This window comes from Eucyclogobius newberryi, unplaced genomic scaffold (genome assembly GCF_026437365.1).
Source record: "Eucyclogobius newberryi isolate DKJ021-1_F unplaced genomic scaffold, fEucNew1.0.hap1 SCAF_7, whole genome shotgun sequence".
Classification (NCBI taxonomy): Eukaryota; Metazoa; Chordata; class Actinopteri; order Gobiiformes; family Gobiidae; genus Eucyclogobius; species Eucyclogobius newberryi.
Genome location: NW_027316389.1, coordinates 26,876,652 through 26,898,748, shown reverse-complemented (window position 1 = coordinate 26,898,748; position 22,097 = coordinate 26,876,652). Strand labels below are relative to the sequence as shown.

The 22,097-nt window shown below is 42.1% G+C and overlaps 1 protein-coding gene across 4 annotated transcripts in view; it reads left to right on the top strand.

Annotated features, from left to right (window-relative positions):
- The window catches only part of LOC140349222 (reelin-like), a 114,393-nt gene that overhangs the window by 60,785 nt on the left and 31,511 nt on the right, over positions 1–22,097 (top strand). For all 4 annotated transcript variants that reach the window (XM_072435494.1, XM_072435495.1, XM_072435496.1 and 1 more), the window contains exons 5-19: positions 650–682; positions 1,853–1,934; positions 2,013–2,109; positions 3,501–3,552; positions 4,340–4,451; positions 4,987–5,227; positions 5,318–5,463; positions 5,994–6,145; positions 6,209–6,324; positions 6,435–6,643; positions 6,762–6,890; positions 6,973–7,082; positions 7,169–7,235; positions 7,533–7,766; positions 8,673–8,834. In XM_072435494.1, the coding sequence (XP_072291595.1) occupies positions 650–682; positions 1,853–1,934; positions 2,013–2,109; positions 3,501–3,552; positions 4,340–4,451; positions 4,987–5,227; positions 5,318–5,463; positions 5,994–6,145; positions 6,209–6,324; positions 6,435–6,643; positions 6,762–6,890; positions 6,973–7,082; positions 7,169–7,235; positions 7,533–7,766; positions 8,673–8,834 (1,942 nt within the window). The remainder of the gene's footprint in view (positions 1–649; positions 683–1,852; positions 1,935–2,012; positions 2,110–3,500; positions 3,553–4,339; positions 4,452–4,986; positions 5,228–5,317; positions 5,464–5,993; positions 6,146–6,208; positions 6,325–6,434; positions 6,644–6,761; positions 6,891–6,972; positions 7,083–7,168; positions 7,236–7,532; positions 7,767–8,672; positions 8,835–22,097) is intronic.

The following is a 22,097-nucleotide window of genomic DNA, read 5'->3' as shown; positions in this document are numbered from 1 at the left end:
ATTGTGTGTGTCACGATGAACACAATGTAAAATGAGTATGTATGTGATCATTTATTAAATGTAAAAACACACATTCACACTCTCACACGCCTGGATGAATAATACAGATTTCCTTCATCTTTTCTTTTTGACATTTTCAAACAAACCCTCTTACAGACTTTGAGGGTGCAGAAGGATTAAAGAGGCAAATATTCACTCAAAAACCTCTCCTCCACTCAATATAAACTGATGATGAAATACTGTCAAACCTGGATATGCAACCCTCTGAAACTTTCATCTATTCAGGACAGAGCGGATGGAACATTTGAGGTAGAATTGAGTCCGTGTACCTGCTCGCGCTGGTAAAGAGATACAAATTTAGCATTGCGTTCACAATGTCCTGTTCCCGTGGCTGTGTATCCCAGAGGGTTTGGCAGGGGCCACACAATCAGCCCACAGGAGCCTCAGGGGACACAGTGGTTAATTAGCAGTGAAGTGTTAATCTTTTTCACCTGGCCTTTCATTCTTATGAGGAATTTACATAATCACTCATTACGGTCAAACAAAACACTTGTACTTGTACATAAGCTACTTTTTACATTACATTCATTTAGACCATGTATTCTTTCATGTGTCTGTGTCCATATAAACATATCTTTTTGTTTTGCAGCTCCCACAGAGTCACCATTGAGGCCAAGTCTAGGTAAGATTTTTTTCATAAATGATCTACTTTTTTATTGCTGTTTCTGATTATTTCAAAACATTCTGTGCCTATAATGTATGGCAGTTAAAATGTATTTGGTTAAAGGCGCAATGGACGATTTTTTGGCGATTTGAGAACGCAGGCGGAAGTGCACATGCGCACTCCCCCGTGCGGACTGATACAACACACACGTGCGTTTGTTTATTAGCGCGACGGATCGCATCGCATCTCTTGTCTCTCGTAGATTTCCGTCTCTTCTGCGTCAGTTCAAACTGTCTTTCTCCGTCTTCATTTTGCCCCGTACACTGAGGGAACTATATTATGATAGATCCATGCGCTTAGGCACGCGGAAACGTGGGGACGAGCCACACGCGGCTGCAGGTGAGCGATAGGTGCGTTTTATGATTGATACGTGGCAGGACTAATCGGCAGTCCATGCCATGAGGAAATGAGACTCAGATTTGTGCCAAAAAAATCGTCCATTCAACCTTTAATATTCAAAGTCTGGGTGCAGATCATGGGCATTTTCAATATGTACAGTAAATAAAAGATCTGGTTAATTTTTTTGTTTTTTCTATTGATTATTATTAATATTTTTATGGATTTTTTGCCCGTAGGCATTATATGACTGACCTCGAGAGACTAACAGACACAGTCTAAAAAGCCAGGGAATCGGTGCATTGTTGACTTGTTGGTCACATGAACATCGGATATTTTACACAAATCAATCTACTTTATAGTACATTTCAGCGGCGACTTTTCCCTCCATCTCCATTTAACCCGACCAGAAGTACAATTACAGCGAAAGTGACGATCACGTGGGAAAAGAGGGGAAAGTGGGCGGAGCAGAAGAAAGTCAACAGACCAATAATATTTAATACAGATGGGGGTAGTGGAAATGCATGTTGTTACAATGCAGTTTTTATTTTGTATTGTAAATAAAGGTTAATAGGTCTAGTCACCCATCAAAATCATCAGGGTCGACATTTGTGGATTGACCTTTTGGATATATTATACATACTTATATATACTTGAGAGTAAGACATCATCATTTTCTAAACAACCAATATGACAATAATTTGACCATGCCACATTTTTTTTTATTTTTTTTATAATGAACCGAACTGCACTGCCTTAATTAGTGAGAACTTATGTCATGTCTTTGTGCAGTCGAGCTCCACGGTAAACACGCCGTCGTGCGAGACGACTTTGACTCCAACCTGTCTCACACACAGCTGGACCCCAGTATTTGGTATGTGCTTGTCTTTTGGGGTTTTAACACTTGATTATTGGTTCAGATTCTTCTAACTACAATATTTCTCCGTGTCAGGTCTGAGTGTGCCAACTGTGACGTCGGGGAGCAGTGCGGTGCGCTCCTGCACGGTCGAGCTGTCACTTTCTGCGAGCCCTTTAGAGAGCGAGAGCTGGTAACTGCCATGTTTAACCACACAAACCACCACATATTTCACAGACCATTGACCCTGCACCCAAACCAGGCACTTATCAGCCACAACCACACTGTAATACACTGGTGCTCTGCTGCTGCGTAGACATCTCAGTTACAGACATAGCTGGGTTTTCACGCCAACTTTTACAAAATAATAATAAAAAATAATGAATGATGAAATAATACACAAGAGCCAACATTATGTGCCAACCTTAAATACAGTCATAGTACTTTGTGGCGAGTTGGCTGAAGTTGCTTTGCTGTTGCTTCATTGAATCATTACAAAAATAATTAGATAAGATAAGATATGATATTCCTTTATTGTCCCACATGGGGAAATTTCATTGGTGCAACGCAGGAAGATACAGAAGTAGACACAGAAGAAAAGAACAGATCACTTATAGGAAGTTTGAAAAACACATTCAGTAGAAGATCTCTTATAAACAAAAACTCCCATAGACAAATAAATAAATACATAAATACCATTGCATGTGATCACGACAGACAGATACTTGACAAATGTGTTTTATCTGTTAATTATTTCAATTACCTATCAAAGCGTTCATTCATTTCCCATCTCATTTTCAAAACATTGACTTAGCTGTTGGAGTTGAAACGCAGCCAATCACAGAGACATGTTTAGTGGCATGATTCTATTTACTTGTCTGATAAGCATTTGCTTTGCCTGACACTGGTCCAAATGTTTGAAGCTGCTTCCTGGCAGTTCTTCTGTCAAGTACAACAAACACGCACAGCTATTAACACAGACGCTTTCATGCTCAATGAAGTGAATACTCAAAAAAAGGCATTTGAACATCTACATTTGAGATTCAATCTTCATCTAATTTGCTGACACTGTCCTGTTACAAGTAGGTTGTATGGTATCTTGTGAGAAGCAGAGATTGATGAAGTTGTCTGACTTGTTGGAGGGTTTACCACCTACTTCAAGGCTTTTATTTAGCCAAAAAACAAACAAAAACAAAACACATGTAACTGAGAACTGTAAGTACCATATCTGTAAAAAGTAATTGCTTTATGACACTTATCATGCATTTATTCAATTACAAGTGCTTTATTACTGGCCAAACAACTTGAAAACCATGCATTCTAATTGTATCAGATCTGATCTGTAAGTTGGGCTCATAGCACCTTCTGCTTGTCTCCATGGAAATGGATTAGTTTAATTCAGTGCTTTAACTTGTGTAAAACATTGTTGCAAAACAGGTCAGACAAATAGATCAAGCTCTGATTCTTGCAAGGGCTTTACCTTCCTCCAGAAAAGTTACATAGTGAACCTTTAACTCCAAATCCAATAGATCTTTTAGATTATTGATGTACTTTTTCTCTCTCTGTGCCTCTCTCCTCCCTCAGTCTACAGTGCCTCTGAACACAAGCACAGCCTCTGTCCTGCAGTTTGCTCTTGGTAAGTACTGTATTACACTAGAACCGCACTCTCCTATATGGAAATACAGTGTGCCTTTTTATACCTATATTAAATGTCTTGCAATGTCATCTGCGAGGACACATAACCCCCTGTCATCAGCAGGAACTATATCATTTGTCTTACAACATGTCAGTGAGTGTGCCGGTTTACACAGCACAGTCCTCTCTCTCTGTACGCCCAGAAAGACACCTTAAATGCTCTTGCAGAGTTTTAAAAGCGTTGTATTTTTCATGCCCATTACATGTTTTCACCAATATGTCTGGAAGCATGGCTGGCAGGAAGTAGAGTAGGTAGAAGATAAGCTGCAGCGACATTGCCTCTAACCCCGAGCACTTTGAATTCCTGTCAGTCTCGCTGTGGAGCTGTTTACACGACATTGAAATGAGTTTGTGCTGTAGTTTGGTGGATTTAGCGGGGCGTTATAGAGGTGCACAGGAACACTGGCAGGTTAATGCACAGTTTTGTTCGGTGGCGTTGCATCAGACAGTCAGCACAATGTAGAGAGGGTGGAAAACATTGAGAGGTGAGAGAGAAGTGAAAAAAAGGTGAAAGTTAACAACACGATGGTTTGCTGCTTCCTCCATTAGCAACCTTTGACCAAGTCTGCTTCTATACGGCGAACATATTTGTGTCAACATATACTGTAGGGTTATTCATGGCTGCATCTGCTATTCAGCCTTTCAAAACTGATGGCTTGCTCTGTGATGTTCCATACTGTTTCAAAGGAGGACACAGACATTTACTCAAACATTTTCTTTGTTCACAGGTTCAGGTTCTTGCCGGTTTAGTTACTCAGACCCAAGCATCACTGTGTCATACAGCGTAAGTGCAACTGGCAACAACACGGACGATGAGTGGATCACTATGGAGAAGATCAGGTCAGTCACTTTTTCATCCGTCTTTAAGTCCCCTTGAAATGTGACTGACCGTGGATAAACCAGTTACAAGTCTACCCGGAGACATTTTGAGTTATTCAGTGTTTATTCTAGTCAGTGTAATCCCTGAAAAAGTAACAAATATGTTTTGCACAGAAATGGTTGATTAAGATACAACTTACCTTCTGTTTACAATAACCTTCTAAGACCTTGGTCATAACAGAACCAAGCCAGTCAAGTGCTAATCAGTTATTCAACAGTTGTAAAGCAGAAGCTGGTAGAGAACAATAGTTACCAGTAGTAGTAGTAGTAGTTCTACTTACTACTAGTACTAATAGTAGTAAGTAAACAAACCAGCATCTTCAGATTGAAGATTACTTCCACGAACGGTTGAAACATCTTAAAAAATGCTGTGTTAGATGACCTTTGAACACAAGGAGAAAGTTCAGCTTTCTGCACTAGATATTATAGGCACTTCTAGAATGAATACCTAATTTCATGCAGTGAACATATATCGAATATCTGTGTATATTTGCAGAGCTCCAACCAACAGCAGCACTGTGGTCCACCTCCTGCCCATGCCTCCTCAGTCTCGGGCCGATGGGGTGCGTCTCCGTTGGTCTCAGGACGCACCACAGGGTCCTGAAGGTTACGAGTCCTGTTGGGGCCTGGACAATGTGCTGCTGGTGAATTCTGCACACAAAACTCCTCTAATGGAGGACAACCTGGACCCCCCTGACACAGCCAACTGGCTCTTCTTTCCTGGATCTACTATAAAGGTGCAGATCAACCAAATCAAATGTGTTTTTATGTTATGCTTTTTTTTCAACAATGTTTCTAATATTTGTATACTATTATTTTGTGACTAGCATGCATGCCAATCAGAGGGCAATGCTCTGTACTTCCATGGCGCTGAGGGAGTGGGCCATAGCTTTGCCTCCTCAAGAGACATTGACCTGCACCGAGAAGAGGGGAGGAGCTACTGGGAAGAAGATTTTGAGACTCCACCATCAAAGTACATCTTGTATTTACTCAACCATTTGCTTATGCTAGTTGTATTTGTTAGTAATAGTACAATAAAGAACTAAGGAGAGGGTATTTAGATCTGACCTTGATTTCTCTGGCATCGCTGACAAGATGCTGATTGGAACGAGTTCTTCTATTGAAAATAGCGCACAGGTGTTACTCCAGCGGCTTTGTCAAAGTCACAAAAATAGAAAATAATAATGGGGAGAAGAAATTGTAGAGAAAGATGGAGAAGCGGATGAACACAGGAGAGGGCTGACACACTGAGTTAACTTCTGTCAGTGCTAATCAGTAGTCGCTCTCCACTGTGCAGGAATAATGTCTGTGTCCTGTCGGCATAGGCCTCTTCCAGGTGATTTATGATGTATTCACGATGTTCTGGCTTTATTTATTGCAACCATTTGTTTATGGCAACCAGTAATGATATACTGTATACTGTACATTAGAATTGTAATTGCACAGACTTGGACTAAGGTACAATTTACAAGTAGATTTTCACCTTGACATCATTTTTTGTAGCTGGGACGTTGAAGGAGCAGTTTATGGAACGGAGTGTGGAGAGATTGAATCAGGCTTGGCTCTGGTGTTTGAGTTAGAGGGTCGAAGAAGAGTTTGCACGCCCTACATCGACACCACGACTTATGGAAACCTGCGCTTCCACTTTACCATGGGTAAGTAAGTGCTCACTGTACCATATCATAAATCATTAGTACTAATGTGTTTTGCATGACTAGGTGGAGGTGATTGCGATCCAGGAGAATCCCATGAACACGATGTGATCTTGTTTGGGCGATCTGAAGGCAGGCGAGAACGAGTCATACTCGACACTCTCCCATACTCCTCATACAGGGTAAATACATAGGATTGATGGCTACTCATTATTTTTGATGGATTTCTTAGTTGATCAGCCTTTTTCTGCCCATGCTTACTATTCAACCTTTACAATCTATAATGTTGCAGACTCCTGCTGTGGTTTCAGTTGGCCTGCCCACAGAGCTGCAGACACCTGTTACCCAGTTCTGCCTGGAGCAGCGCTCTCATGGGGGGGCCAAGCATCACGTTTGGGCTGTGGACTTTATGCAGCTTCTGCCTGTGCTGCCTGGCACACATACACATGTCGCTCAGTTCTCCATCAACCTGGGCTGTGGCTCCTTTCAGCCTGCCAACAGGTGTCCTTTTCTCTATAAATCTTAAAATGTTTCCATCAAAATTAGACATTCATGGATTACCCTTTTAACGTGGCACTGCATTGTGTGTATTTAACTGTCATTGTTTCTGTTTTGGCAGTGTCTCACTGGAGTTTTCCAGTAACCAGGGCCGCTCATGGTCTCTGCTCCACACAGAGTGTCTCCCAGAGCTGTGTGCTGGACCACACCTCCCACACAGCACCATCTACTCCTCTGACAACTACAGCGGGTATGCAGCCTCCAAAGCTCCAGCTAAACAAGTGTGACAATGGATTTACTGTGGCCACAACTCTGTTGTAATTTCTCCTCAGATGGACCAGAATATCTATCCCTCTGCCCAACGCTGCCCTCACAGAGACCACGCGATTCCGCTGGAAGCAGTCTGGAACTGGAACAGGCAACATGTGGGCCATAGACAATGGTAGGATCTGCAAAGGATCTGCAAAGGTTACTCAGTTTATTGTTTGAACTCGACTGTGTAATAATGTAATATTTGCTGTGTTTTAGTTTATATTGGCCCAGCTTGTCTGCGTTTTTGCTCTGGAAGAGGACACTGTTCCCGCACAGGCTGCAAGTAAGCCGTTTCTCTTTATTAGATGAAATCAATCTCATGTCTTTTCTTCAAAATTAGTCTGCTCCTTATCCACTAATGCCTTAGAGCACCGATTACTATATGAAATGAATCACCTAAAATGATCAAATTTGATTTATCAGTTAATTTTATAATATCCCTTCCTTATTAATATATATATATTTTTTTATTAATTTTTCATCCCCAGACTGGAGTGGAACAGGGACCACTTGTGAACAGCACTTGTCAGTATTGTACAAAATTCTCTCCTCTTTTATCGTGTCCTGTGCTCTTGACCAGGTGTGACCCAGGCTTCAGTGGCCCGGCCTGTGAGTTGGCGTCCCAGACCTTTCCTGCCTTTCTGTCAGAGGGGTTCTCCAGCCCGCGGCTCTCATCCTATCACAGCTTCTCCTCAATGCGGGGGGCGGAGGTCAGCTTTGGATGTGGAGTACTGGCCAGCGGCAAAGCTCTTGTCTTCAATCGGGACAGCAGACGGCACTTAATCACCACACCATTAGACAGCTCCCAAGCAAGGTGAACAGAAATGAGATGGAATCTAAACATTATTCATTATTCTAAATATGAAATATAAATCATCTCTTAATTTAGTTGCTAGCTCAGACTGATTAGGCATTTTACTGGTAATTGATGCTTCAAATGCTTTACAGCTGTCCTTATTACTTCCCCTGATTTGCATTGTCCTTACATTTGAAAATGGATTATCATCATAAAGCAGTCTGCAAATGAGAACAGAACAAAATTAAAATGTGCAAAAGGAAGATAAACAAAGGGCAATTAAGTTTGATACGGCATCTGTGTTAGATGGATTATTTGTGCCACCTGACGGCCATATTTAATGCCAGCTTTATAGTTCATTGACTTGACAGCTGTCTAAAAGAGAAAACTACTCTGCTAATGAAAACACAATCCAGCCAAGGACAGGAAAGTAGAGGTGGACTAGGTGGTATGATCATTAAACTGTTCTATGTTTTAATAAATTGTTACATTATTATAAACCTTAAATACAATATATTCACCAGACAAAACAAATACATGCATTAATTAATATTTCCACCTAGCGTTTACTCACACTCCGCCTCCTCCTTTTATTCTGTCCTCATTTGTTTAATCATCTCCTTCATCATTCTGCCATCTACCTCCCACCTTCGCTCTGCTTGGCTGTGTTTTTTATCCTTTCCACTGACACCACTGTTTCATAAATACATCTTTGGTCAATCTATTTTTATCATCTCATTTGTTTTCTCATCAGTTGCTTTATAAAGGTCTTTGAGAGCACACCTACATTAATATCATCTACTTTATGGGCACTCTTGAACAGATTAATGTTCTGATCAAGATGTCCAGCTTCAACAACTTGTTTCCAGGTTAAGGGTCGTGATAGTTTGTCTAATTAGTGTTGTTTCATATTTTTTTTGGCAGATACCTACAGTTTACTCTTCGCCTGGGTAGTCGTAGTACCCTGAGTTCCTGTCCTGCTCCAGACCAGCCTGGAGAGGGGGTCCTGTTGCATTACTCATCAGACAATGGCATTACTTGGACTCTACTGCAGCATTACGCATACCAAGGATTTCATGAGCCGAGGTAAGTCGTTATCTTTTATTATATCGATGCGTTATTCCCCATTAACACACACTGACACACTCTGAGACCTTTAGTTAGAGAAATTAACGGCCCACAAAATTCATGTGAAGTGAATCCTATCTTGTGTGTTGCATCGTTGTAATTCCAAGGGATACTGAGTTTACTTTTGATAGTAAATAATGCCACTGATCTTAAAAACGGTTGTCATTGCAAAATGCTGGAGTGATAACCTATGAGCAGTTTTCTTATATATTGTTTTTTTGGTCTGGAAGTACTCTAATGTGTTACCAGAACTGAGTTAGGACGATTATGTTGTACCCATTGTGCACATTAAACTCTATTTATGTTTGTGGGGGATAATAGTCGTCTTGCAGTGCTTCACAAACTGTTTGATTTATCCAAAAGGAAGTTAGGAAATAAACAATGAAACCATCAAAGACGAGCTGATTAACCAACAATCACTGAAAGTAAGCAAATGGAAACGCTCCCTAATGATCTAATTTGTCAAATGTTTCAGGAAAAGTATAAAGCACATACACACAAACAACAGACAGTGATTATTATGTGGTCAGTTCAGTGTCATTTTGAACTACTAATTTCTGCTTTGTTTGAGATGATAGTGCTTTTGTCTAATTTATTTTTTCATTCAGGGACATTTTATATAAAATGCACAAAGGTCTTCCTAATAGTAATAAGAAATAGAATGTTCTTGTTCATAGGAGTAGACATTATAAGATAAGATAATCCTTCATTGTCCCACATGGGGAAATTTCATTGATGCAACGCAGGTAGATACAGAGGTAGATCCAGAAGAACAGATCACTTATAGGAAGTCTGAAAAACACTTTCAGTAGAAGATCTCCTATAAACAAAAACTCCCACAGACAAAACCTCCCATTACCCAACAAGGGATGGAGGGGAAAAAATAATAAAGATAAAAATAAAATATAGCCGCAAGCGGCAATGATCGGCCCTCGCCACGCCACCGCCGCCACGCCGCAAGAGGAGGGGGCGCTAACGCGCCCCAATTGTCCTTTTGTTACGCCTACTGCTGAATCTGTGACGCTGTCACATCTTCTCCCCTTTGTTTTACCATCAAAAAGCTATTTTATTTTGAATTCTTGGCAAAATGTGCGGCTTTGCCGCACAGACACCGTGACTCTTTGAATAAAAATGTGGATCACTTTTGATGGTCCTGAAGATGAGTCTCACCAAATTTCAGGTTAATATGTCTAACGCCCTGGGAGGAGTTTGTGAAAGTCTAAAGTGTAAACGTGTTCTGGCGATTTCCCCATTGGAATAACATGAAAGGTTTCGGTCATCGTTACGGCAACGCCATAACAATTATGACATGGGTCTCATTGACTTTTTTGATGGGGATGCCAAAATTGAGTTGTGTGTCAAATTTCATATAATTTCGCAAAACTAAACATTTAACCTCCATATAAAATCTGTAGGGGGCGCTGTGGCGCCAAATGAATTTATTTCACTTCAAGTAGGTTTAGGGCAAAGAGTTTAACAACTGATTCTAATTTGACGCAATTCGGACTTTATCTGCGCAAACGGCAGAAATTTTAAATATGGGAGATTTCTGAAATTCTAGCTACAGTTTGCGGCTTCGCCGCACAGAGACCGTGAGAGGTATCAATGTAATTTGGATAACTTTTGATGTCCCACTCCTCAGTAGCATTTTCACCAAATTTCAGCTTTTTAGGGCCAACGCCCTGGGAGGAGTTCGTAAAAGTACGACGTTTGGAAAAACTCCGAAGTCATGTTTAGCCATTTTTGAAGCAATATGGCCGACATTTGGTTGGGCGGACGGCGTTGCCGTAATAATATTTTTTACTTCTCTTGTCACCATCTACCTCGGCGCCAAATTTCATGATTCTACGATCAGATTTTTGTTGGGTCATTTCCCATCTCTCAATGCATTTTTGGTACATTTGGGGGCGCTGACGCGCCAATTTTTTTTGTTTTAGAAAAGGGAAATAGCCAGAATGTAGAGAGGCACGATTTTTAGAGGTGTGAACATTTTTGTGACTTTTCGTCAATGTTCACTGGGTGAAAAATAGGGGGGTTGGTCCCGAGAAGAAGAAAGAAGAAAGAATATTAAAGCCGCAAGCGGCATCCAACGGCCCTCGCGGGCCGCCGGCCTTCCGACTCTGCGCTTTCGACTTGATAAAGATGGCCCCCTTATTGTGTTGAATAAAAAAAGAACTTGACAGACGGCAACACATTGGACATGGCCAATCCAGTGCAAATCAACATAAGTGTCAGTCAAATTTGCTGCTCCGCCGCACAGAGACCTTAGCACTTGGAATATAAATATGGATAACTTTTGATGCTCCGCTTGTGTAGATGATATTTCCCAAAGTAAAGCTTGATCGAGCTATTGCCCATGGAGGAGTTTGTTAAAGTGTGAAGCGTAAATGTGAACATTTCAAAGATTTGGCGTTTTCCCATTTGTGACAGTATATTTGCAGCTCCACGGCACAGAGACCGTACCACTTAATATCAAAATATGACTAATATTTTATGCCCCGTTTGTGTAGATGATTTCCCCCAAATATGAGCTTGATCGGGCTTTCGCACTAGGAGGAGTTTGTTAAAGTGTGAAGCATAAAAATGTGGTCATTTTAGAGATTTCGCTGTTTTTCCATTTCTGACATATATTTGCGGGTCCGCCACACAGAGACCGTAGCACTTAGAATCAAAATATGGATAACTTTTGATGCCCCGCTTGTGTAGATGATATTCTTGAAATATGAGCTTGATCGGGCAATCGCCCTAGGAGGAGTTCGTTAAAGTGTGAAGCGTAAAAATGTGGTCATTTTAGAGATTCCGCTGTTTTCCCATTTGTGACATATATTTGCGGGTCCGCCACACAGAGACCGTAGCACTTAGAATCAAAATATGGATAACTTTTGATGCCTCGCTTGTGTAGATGATTTTCCCCAAATATGAGTTTGATCAGACAATCACCCTAGGAGGAGTTCGTTAAAGTGTGAAGCGTAAAAATGTGGTGATTTGAGCAATTTCGCGATTTTCCCATAAGGATATCATGGGATGTTTCTGTCATTGTTACGGTTACGCCGTACAAAATATGACTTTGGCTCTCATACTTTTATGATCAGGATGGCAAATTAGAATTTTGTGCATAATATAATGTCATTTGGAAAAACTCTATTGTTTATAGGCCACTCTGAAGGCCAAATAGTCAGAATTCAGGGAAAAGTTTGCGGCTCCGTCGCACAGAGACCGTAAAAGTTATCCTTAAAATTTGGATAACTTTAGATGCCCCACTTGTCTAGGGGACGTACACCGATTTTGAGGTTGGTGGGCAAAACGCACTAGGAGGAGTTCGTTAAAGTGTGAAACAGAAAAATGTGGATATTCGAGAGATTTAGCAATTTTCCCATAGGGATAACATGGGAGGTTTCCGTCATGGCTACGGCTACGCCGTAAAAATTAAGGCATAAGTTTGATTGGCCTTTTGCTCGGGACCCCAAAATAGAATTTTGGGCAAAGTTTAGAACATTTGTGTAAAACCAGTTTTTGTCCATCAATGTTCACTCAAAGGCAACTCTGTAGGGGGCGCTATCGCGCCCATTTCAATTTTGTCATGCTAAACTGGTCCAAACTTGAAAGTTTAACAACTGATTCAAATTTGGTCCTAATCGGACTCGTTTTGATCAAATGGGAGCAATTTTTAGATCTGCAATATTCCAAAATAAGTTGTCCAACTTTGCGGCTGCGCCGCACACAGACCGGTAAAGGTATCTCAAAAAATTGGATAACTTTAGATGCCCCACTTGTCCAGAGGACGTACGCCGATTTTGAAGTCGGTGGGCAAAACGCCCTAGGAGGAGTTCGTCAAAGTTTGACGTGAACAAAATGGCTAACACAGCGTGTTTTCATTTTCAAAGGAAGATGGCGGCCATAGGGTAAGTCTGGGGGCGTGGCCACAATATTTTTTTTTTTTTGTCCTCACGAGAGGAATGCGTGTCCCGAATTTCGTAGCTTTACGCCAAAGTTGACCTCGGGGCGTCTCCCATAGGCGCAATGTATTTTGACTTTTGTCGGTGGCGCTGTCGCGCCATTTTTTAACGAAAAAAAAATGGCCCAGAAAAAACAACATTTTTCGCCGATTCTGAATTTTGGGCAAAGTTTGGTGAGTTTTTGAGCATGTTCAGGGGGTCAGATTAGAGCTCAAAAAGCAGAAGAACAAGAAAAATAATAAAAAATATAGCCGCAAGCGGCAATGATCGGCCCTCGCCACGCCGCCGCCACGCCGCCGCCACACCGCCGCCACGCCGCAAGAGGAGGGGGCGCTAACGCGCCCCAATTGTCCTTTTATTACGCCTACTGCTGAATCTGTGACGCTGTCACATCTTCTCCCCTTTGTTTTACCATCAAAAAGCAATTTTATTTTGAATTCTTGGCAAAATGTGCGGCTTTGCCGCACAGACACCGTGACTCTTTGAATGAAAATGTGGATAACTTTTGATGGTCTTGAAGATGAGTCTCACCAAATTTCAGGTTAATAGGGCTGACGCCCTGGGAGGAGTTTGTGAAAGTCTAAAGTGTAAACATGTTCTGGCGATTTCCCCATTGGAATAACATGAAAGGTTTCGGTCATCGTTACGGCAACGCCATAACAATTATGACATGAGTCATTGACTTTTTTGATGGGGATGCTAAAATTGAGTTGTGTGTCAAATTTCATATAATTTCGCAAAACTAAACATTTAACCTCCATATAAAATCTGTAGGGGGCGCTGTGGCGCCAAATGAATTTATTTCACTTCAAGTAGGTTTAGGGCAAAGAGTTTAACAACTGATTCTAATTTGACGCAATTCGGACTTTATCTGCGCAAACGGCAGAAATTTTAAATATGGGAGATTTCTGAAATTCTAGCTACAGTTTGCGGCTTCGCCGCACAGAGACCGTGAGAGGTATCAATGTAATTTGGATAACTTTTGATGTCCCACTCCTCAGTAGCATTTTCACCAAATTTCAGCTTTTTAGGGCCAACGCCCTGGGAGGAGTTCGTAAAAGTACGACGTTTGGAAAAACTCCGAAGTCATGTTTAGCCATTTTTGAAGCAATATGGCCGACATTTGGTTGGGCGGACGGCGTTGCCGTAATAATATTTTTTACTTCTCTTGTCACCATCTACCTCTGCGCCAAATTTCATGATTCTACGATCAGATTTTTTTTGGGTCATTTCCCATCTCTCAATGCATTTTTGGTACATTTGGGGGCGCTGACGCGCCAATTTTTTTAATTTTAGAAAAGGGAAATAGCCAGAATGTAGAGAGGCACGATTTTTAAAGGCGTGCAAATTTTTGTGACTTTTCGTCAATGTTCACTGGGTGAAAAATAGGGGGGTTGGTCCCGAGAAGAAGAAGAAGAAAGAAAGAAAGAATAATATTCCGATGCGAAAACAATGTTTCCCATTTTTCAAATATCATAAACTATACATTTTCGGAAAGCGCTCGCGCTTTCCTACCTCATGGTGTGGGTCCCTGGTCACTGACGGGTACTTTCGATAATTTTGAGTGGGCTCCGCCCACTTTGTGTTTTTGGCCCTCTATACAGTAATAATGTTCAATTTTTGCCTTACATGCTTATATGCACGGAACATGCAAGAGATGGGGAACGTATTCGTGAGCTACTTAGCGCAAATGAGTGCTTTATATGGGGATGACGACCGCAATGTAAAGTGCTCGTTTAGTGCGAACTTTTGCACGGGCTTCGCCCGTTTACAACGGTAATGTTCCATTTTCCTACAACTAATTAGTATGCACGGGGCGTGCATGAGTGGAGGAGTGCGTTAGTGAGTGTTTGGAAGTGGGCGAGCGCTTCGCGCTCGATTTTGTGCGCACTACGTGCGCACTTTCGCAGCCGTGCTTCGCACGGCCTTACGAGATTAATAGGCCTCTCGCCAGCTTGTGGCGCTCGGGCCTAATTAAAGCCGCAAGCGGCATCCAACGGCCCTCGCGGGCCGCCGGCCTTCCGGCTCTGCGCTTTCGACTTGATAAAGATGGCGCCCTTATTGTGTGTGAATTAGAAAAGAACTTGACAGACGGGGACACATTGGACATGGCCAATCCAGTGCAAATCAACACAAGTGTCAGTCAAATTTGCTGCGCCGCCGCACAGAGACCGCAGCACTCTGAATATAAATATGGATAACTTTTGATGCCCCTCTTGTGTAGATGATATTTCCCAAAGTAAAGCTTGATCGGACTATTGCCCACGGAGGAGTTTGTTAAAGTGTGAAGCGTAAATGTGAACATTTCAAAGATTTGGCGTTTTTCCCATTTGTGACAGTATATTTGCAGCTGCACGGCACAGAGACCGTACCACTTAAAATCAAAATATGACTAAGTTTTGATGCCCCGCTTGTGTAGATGATATTCCCCAAATATGAGTTTGATCGGACAATCGCCCTAGGAGGAGTTTGTTAAAGTGTGAAGCGTAAAAATGTGGTGATTTGAGCGATTTAGCGATTTTCCCATAAGGATAACATGGGATGTTTCTGTCATCGCTACGGTTACGCCGTACAAAATATGACTTTGGCTCTCATACTTTTATGATCAGGATGGCAAATTAGAATTTTGTGCATAATATAATGTCATTTGGAAAAACTCTATTGTTTATAGGCCACTCTGAAGGCCAAATAGTCAGAATTCAGGGAAAAGTTTGCGGCTCCGTCGCACAGAGACCGTAAAAGTTATCCTTAAAATTTGGATAACTTTAGATGCCCCACTTGTCAAGAGGACGTTCCACCGATTTTGAGGTCGGTGGGCAAAACGCACTAGGAGGACTTCGTTAAAGTGTAAAACATAAAAATGTGGTAATTTGAGAGATTTTGTGGTTTTCCCATAGGGATAACATGGGAGGTTTCTGTCATCGCTACGACTACGCCGTAAAAATTAAGGCATTTTTGTGATTGGCTTTTGTGATCGGGACGGCAAAATAGAATTTTGGGTAAAGTTTAGACAATTTTGGTAAAACTAATTTTTGACCTTCAATGTTAATTTAAAGGTCACTCTGTAGGGGGCGCTATCGCGCCCATTTCAATTTTGTCATCATAAACTGGTCCAAACAAGAAAGTTTAACAACTGATTCAAATTTGGTCCTAATCGGACTGGTTTTTATCAAATGGGAGCAATTTTTAGATCGGCAATATTCCAAAATAAGTTGTCCAACTTTGCGGCTGCGCCGCACACAGACCGGTAAAGGTATCTCAAAAAATTGGATAACTTTAGATGCCCCACTTGTCCAGAGGACGTCCGCCGATTTTGAAGTCGGTGGGCAAAACGCCCTAGGAGGAGTTCGTCAAAGTTTGACGTGAACAAAATGGCTAACACAGCGTGTTTTCATTTTCAAAGGAAGATGGCGGCCATAGGGTAAGTCTGGGGGCGTGGCCACAATAATATTTTTTTTTTGTCCTCACGAGAGGAATGCGTGTCCCGAATTTCGTAGCTTTACGACAAAGTTGACCTCGGGGCGTCTCCCATAGGCGCAATGTATTTTGACTTTTGTCGGTGGCGCTGTGGCGCCATTTTTTAACGAAAAAAAAAATGGCCCAGAAAAAACAAAATTTTTCGCCGATTCTGAATTTTGGGCAAAGTTTGGTGAGTTTTTGAGCATGTTCAGGGGGTCAAATTAGAGCTCAAAGCGCTGAAGAAGAACAAGAAAAATAATAAAAATTAAAGCCGCAAGCGGCATCCAACGGCCCTCGCGGGCCGCCGGCCTTCCGACTCTGCTCTCTGCATTTTACAGAGATGGCGCTAACGCAATTGTCTAAGAACTAAGACAGCGACACATTGGACATGTACAATGCTGTGCTTAACCAGTGCAAATTAACACAAATGTCGGTCAAATGTGCAGCTCCAGCGCACAGAGACCGTGACACTTGGAATAAAAATATGGATAACTTTTGATGCTCCGCTTGTGTAGATTATTTTTCCCAAATATGAGCTTGATCGAGCTATTGCCCACAGAGGAGTTCATTAAAGTGTGAAGCATAAATGTGAACATTTCAAGGATTTGGCGTTTTTCCCATTTGTGACAGTATATTTGCAGCTCCACGGCACAGAGACCGTAGCACTTAAAATCAAAATATGGATAACTTTTGATGCCCCATTTGTGTAGATGATTTCCCCAAATATGAGCTTGATCGGGCAATCGGCCTAGGAGGAGTTGGTGAAAGTGTGAAGCGTGAAAATGTGGTCATTTTGGAGATTTCGCTGTTTTCCCATTTCTGACATATATTTGCGGGTCCGCCACACAGAGACCGTAGCACTTAGAATCAAAATATGGATAAGTTTTGATGGCCCGCTTGTGTAGATGATTTTCCCCAAATATGAGCTTGATCGGACAATCGCCCTAGGAGGAGTTTGTTAAAGTGTGAAGTGTAAAAATGTGGTGATTTGAGCGATTCTACGATTTTCCCATAAGGATAACATGAGATGTTTCTGTCAACGCTACGGTTACGCCGTACAAAATATGACTTTGGCTCTCATACTTGTATGATCAGGATGGCAAATTAGAATTTAGTGCAAAATGTCATGTCATTTGGAAAAACTCTATTGTTTATAGGCCACTCTGAAGGCCAAATAGTCAGAATTCTGGGAAACGTTTGCGGCTCCGTCGCACAGAGACCGTAAAAGTTATCCTTAAAATTTGGATAACTTTAGATGGCCCACTTGTCTAGAGGACGTACACCGATTTTGAGGTTGGTGGGCAAAACGCACTAGGAGGAGTTCGTTGAAGTGTAAAACATAAAAATGTGGTAATTTGAGAGATTTTGCGGTTTTCCCATAGGGATAACATGGGAGGTTTCTGTCATCGCTACGACTACGCCGTAAAAATTTAGGCATTTTTGTGATTGGCTTTTGTGATCGGGACGGCAAAATAGAATTTTGGGTAAAGTTTAGACAATTTTGGTAAAACTAATTTTTGACCTTCAATGTTAATTTAAAGGTCACTCTGTAGGGGGCGCTATCGCGGCCATTTCAATTTCGTCAGCCTAAACTGGTCCAAACTAGAAAGTTTAACAACTGATTCAAATTTGGTCCTAATCGGACTGGTTTTGATCAAATGGGAGCAATTTTTAGATCTGCAATATTCCAAAATAAGTTGTCCAACTTTGCGGCTGCGCCGCACACAGACCGTTAAAGGTATCTCAAAAAATTGAATAACTTTAGTTGCCCCACTTGTCCAGAGGACGTCCGCCGATTTTGAAGTCGGTGGGCAAAACGCCCTAGGAGGAGTTCGTCAAAGTTTGACATGAACAAAATGACTAACACAGCGTATTTTCATTTTCAAAGGAAGATGGCGGCCATAGGGTAAGTCTGGGGGCGTGGCCACAATGATTTTTTTTGGTCGTCCTCACGAGAGGAATGCGTGTCCCGAATTTCGTAGCTTTACGCCAAAGTTGACCTCGGGGCGTCTCCCATAGGCGCAATGTATTTTGACTTTTGTCGGTGGCGCTGTCGCGCCATTTTTTAACGAAAAAAAAAATGGCCCAAAAAAAATCAAATTTTTCGCCGATTCTGAATTTTGGGCAAAGTTTGGTGAGTTTTTGAGCATGTTCAGGGGGTCAAATTAGAGATCAAAGCGCTGAAGAAGAACAAGAAAAATAATAATAATAATAATAATAATAATATTTTTAGCAAAAACAATATAGCCGTTTTTACTATAACAACAAATGATACATCGTTTGAAAGCTCTAAGCCTTCCCGATGCCGCCATGGGGTGGAATCATCATTACGAGCGCTTACGCGCTCGTCACTCCCTATTCCGTCGGGATGCCCCGCCCACTCCCCATAGACTTCCATTGATTTGAGCAGATACAAGCATGGCCCATGCCTGCGGCATGGATTCTCGCATACGGGACGATGCCAGGAGGGTTTTTGGAGGAATGCAGCGCTTCGCGCTGCTGTTGTCAACAATTAGTGAATGGGCTACGCCCATTCACTAATTGTTGACTATTTCTGTCATAGCAGGAGTAAGTATGCATGATCCATGCCTTCGGCATGGGCTAGTTCACTGTACTTGCCAGGGGCGACGGGGTACCAAACATGCGGGCTGCGCCCGCATGTTTGGTCAGACAGTTGCAACGCTGCCTTCGGCAGCGTTGCGGGAGCAATAGGCCCTCCCCCTGCTGGGGCTCGGGCCTAAATATAGCCGCAAGCGGCAATGATCGGCCCTCGCCACACCGCCGCCACGCCGCAAGAGGAGGGGGCGCTAACGCGCCCCAATTGTCCTTTCATTACGCCTACTGCTGAATCTGTGACGCTGTCACATCTTCTCCCCTTTGTTTTACCATCAAAAAGCTATTTTATTTTGAATTCTTGGCAAAATGTGTGGCTTTGCCGCACAGACACCGTAACTCTTTGAATGAAAATGTGGATAACTTTTGATGGTCCACCCCTGAAGATGAGTCTCACCAAATTTCAGGTTAATATGTCTAACGCCCTGGGAGGAGTTTGTGAAAGTCTAAAGTGTAAACATGTTCTGGCGATTTCCCCATTGGAATAACATGAAAGGTTTCGGTCATCGTTACGGCAACGCCATAACAATTATGACATGGGTCTCATTGACTTTTTTGATGCGGTTGCCAAAATTGAGTTGTGTGTCAAATTTCATATAATTTCGCAAAACTAAACATTTAACCTCCATATAAAATCTGTAGGGGGCGCTGTGGCGCCAAATGAATTTATTTCACTTCAAGTAGGTTTAGGGCAAAGAGTTTAACAACTGATTCTAATTTGACGCAATTCGGACTTTATCTGCGCAAACGGCAGAAATTTTAAATAAGGGAGATTTCTGAAATTCTAGCTACAGTTTGCGGCTTTGCCGCACAGAGACCGTGACAGGTATCAATGAAATTTGGATAACTTTTGATGTCCCACTCCTCAGTAAAATTTTCACCAAATTTCAGCTTTTTAGAGCCAACGCCCTGGGAGGAGTTCGTAAAAGTACGACGTTTGGAAAAACTCCGAAGTCATGTTTAGCCATTTTTGAACCAATATGGCCGACATTTGGTTGGGTGGACGGCGTTGCCGTAATAATATTTTTTACTTCTCTTGTCACCATCTATCTCGGCGCCAAATTTCATGATTCTACGATCAGATTTTTTTTGGGTCATTTCCCATCTCTCAATGCATTTTTGGTACATTTGGGGGCGCTGACGCGCCAGTTTTTTTTGTTTTAGAAAAGGGAAATAGCCAGAATGTAGAGAGGCACGATTTTTAGAGGTGTGAACATTTTTGTGACTTTTCGTCAATGTTCACTGGGTGAAAAATAGGGGGGTTGGTCCCGAGAAGAAGAAAGAATAATATTCCGATGCGAAAACAATGTTTCCCATTTTTCAAATATCATAAACTATACATTTTCGGAAAGCGCTCGCGCTTTCCTACCTCATGGTGTGGGTCCCTGGTCACTGACGGGTACTTTCGTTAATTTTGAGTGGGCTCCGCCCACTTTGTGTTTTTGGCCCTCTATACAGTAATAATGTTCAATTTTTGCATTACATGTTTATATGCACGGAACATGCAAGAGATGGGGAACGTATTCGTGAGCTACTTAGCGCAAATGAGTGCTTTATATGGGGATGACGACCGCTTCGCGGTCGTCATCTCAATGTAAAGTGCTCGTTTAGTGCGCACTTTTGCACGGGCTTCGCCCGTTTACAACGGTAATGTTCCATTTTCCTACTACTAATTAGTATGCACGGGGCGTGCATGAGTGGAGGAGTGCGTTAGTGAGTGTTTGGAAGTGGGCGAGCGCTTCGCGCTCGATTTCGTGCGCACTACGTGCGCACTTTCGCAGCCGTGCTTCGCACGGCCTTACGAGATTAATAGGCCTCTCGCCAGCTTGTGGCGCTCGGGCCTAATTAAAGCCGCAAGCGGCATCCAACGGCCCTCGCGGGCCGCCTGCCTTCCGACTCTGCGCTTTCGACTTGATAAAGATGGCGCCCTTATTGTGTTGAATTAAAAAAGAACTTGACAGACGGCGACACAATTGACATGGCAAATCCAGTGCAAATCAACACAAGTGTCAGTCAAATGTGCGGGTCCGCCACACAGAGACCGTGACACTTGGAATAAAAATATGGATAAGTTTTGATGCTCCGCTTGTGTAGATGATTTTCCCCAAATATGAGCTTGATCGAGCTATTGCCCTTAGAGGAGTTTGTTAAAGTGTGAAGCGTAAATGTGAACATTTCAGAGATTTCGCTGTTTTCCCATTTCTGACATATATTTGCAGGTCCGCCACACAGAGACCGTAGCACTTAGAATCAAAATATGGATAAGTTTTGATGCCCCGCTTGTGTAGATGATATTCTCCAAATATGAACTTGATCGGACAATCGCCCTAGGAGGAGTTCGTTAAAGTGTGAAGCATAAAAATGTGGTGATTTGAGCGATTGTACGATTTTCCCATAAGGATAACATGGGATGTTTCTGTCATCGCTACGGTTACGCCGTACAAAATATGACTTTGGCTCTCATACTTTTATGATCAGGATGGCAAATTAGAATTTTGTTCAAAATATCATGTCATGTGGAAAAACTCCTTTGTTTATAGGCCACTCTGAAGGCCAAATAGTCAGAATTCTGGGAAACGTTTGCGGCTCCGTTGCACAGAGACCGTAAAAGCTATCCTTAAAATTTGGATAACTTTAGATACACCACTTGTCTAGAGGACGTACACCGATTTTGAGGTCGGTGGGCAAAACGCACTAGGAGGAGTTCGTTAAAGTGTGAAACAGAAAAATGTGGATATTCGAGAGATTTTGCGGTTTTCCCATAGGGATAACATGGGAGTTTTATGTCATCGCTACGACTACGCCGTAAAAATTAAGGCATTTGTCTGATTGGCTTTTTTGATCGGGACGCCAAAATAGAATTTTGGGTAAAGTTTAGAAAATTTTGGTAAAACTAATTTTTGACCTTCAATGTTAATTTAAAGGTCACTCTGTAGGGGGCGCTATCACGCCCATTTCAATTTTGTCATCATAAACTGGTCCAAACTAGAAAGTTGAACAACTGATTCAAATTTGGTCCTAATCGGACTTGTTTTGATCAAATGGGAACAATTTTTAGATCTGCAATATCCCAAAATAAGTTGTCCAACTTTGCGGCTGCGCCGCACACAGACCGTAAGAGGTATCTGAAAAAATTGGATAACTTTAGATGCCCCACTTGTTCAGAGGACCTCCGCCGATTTTGAAGTTGGTG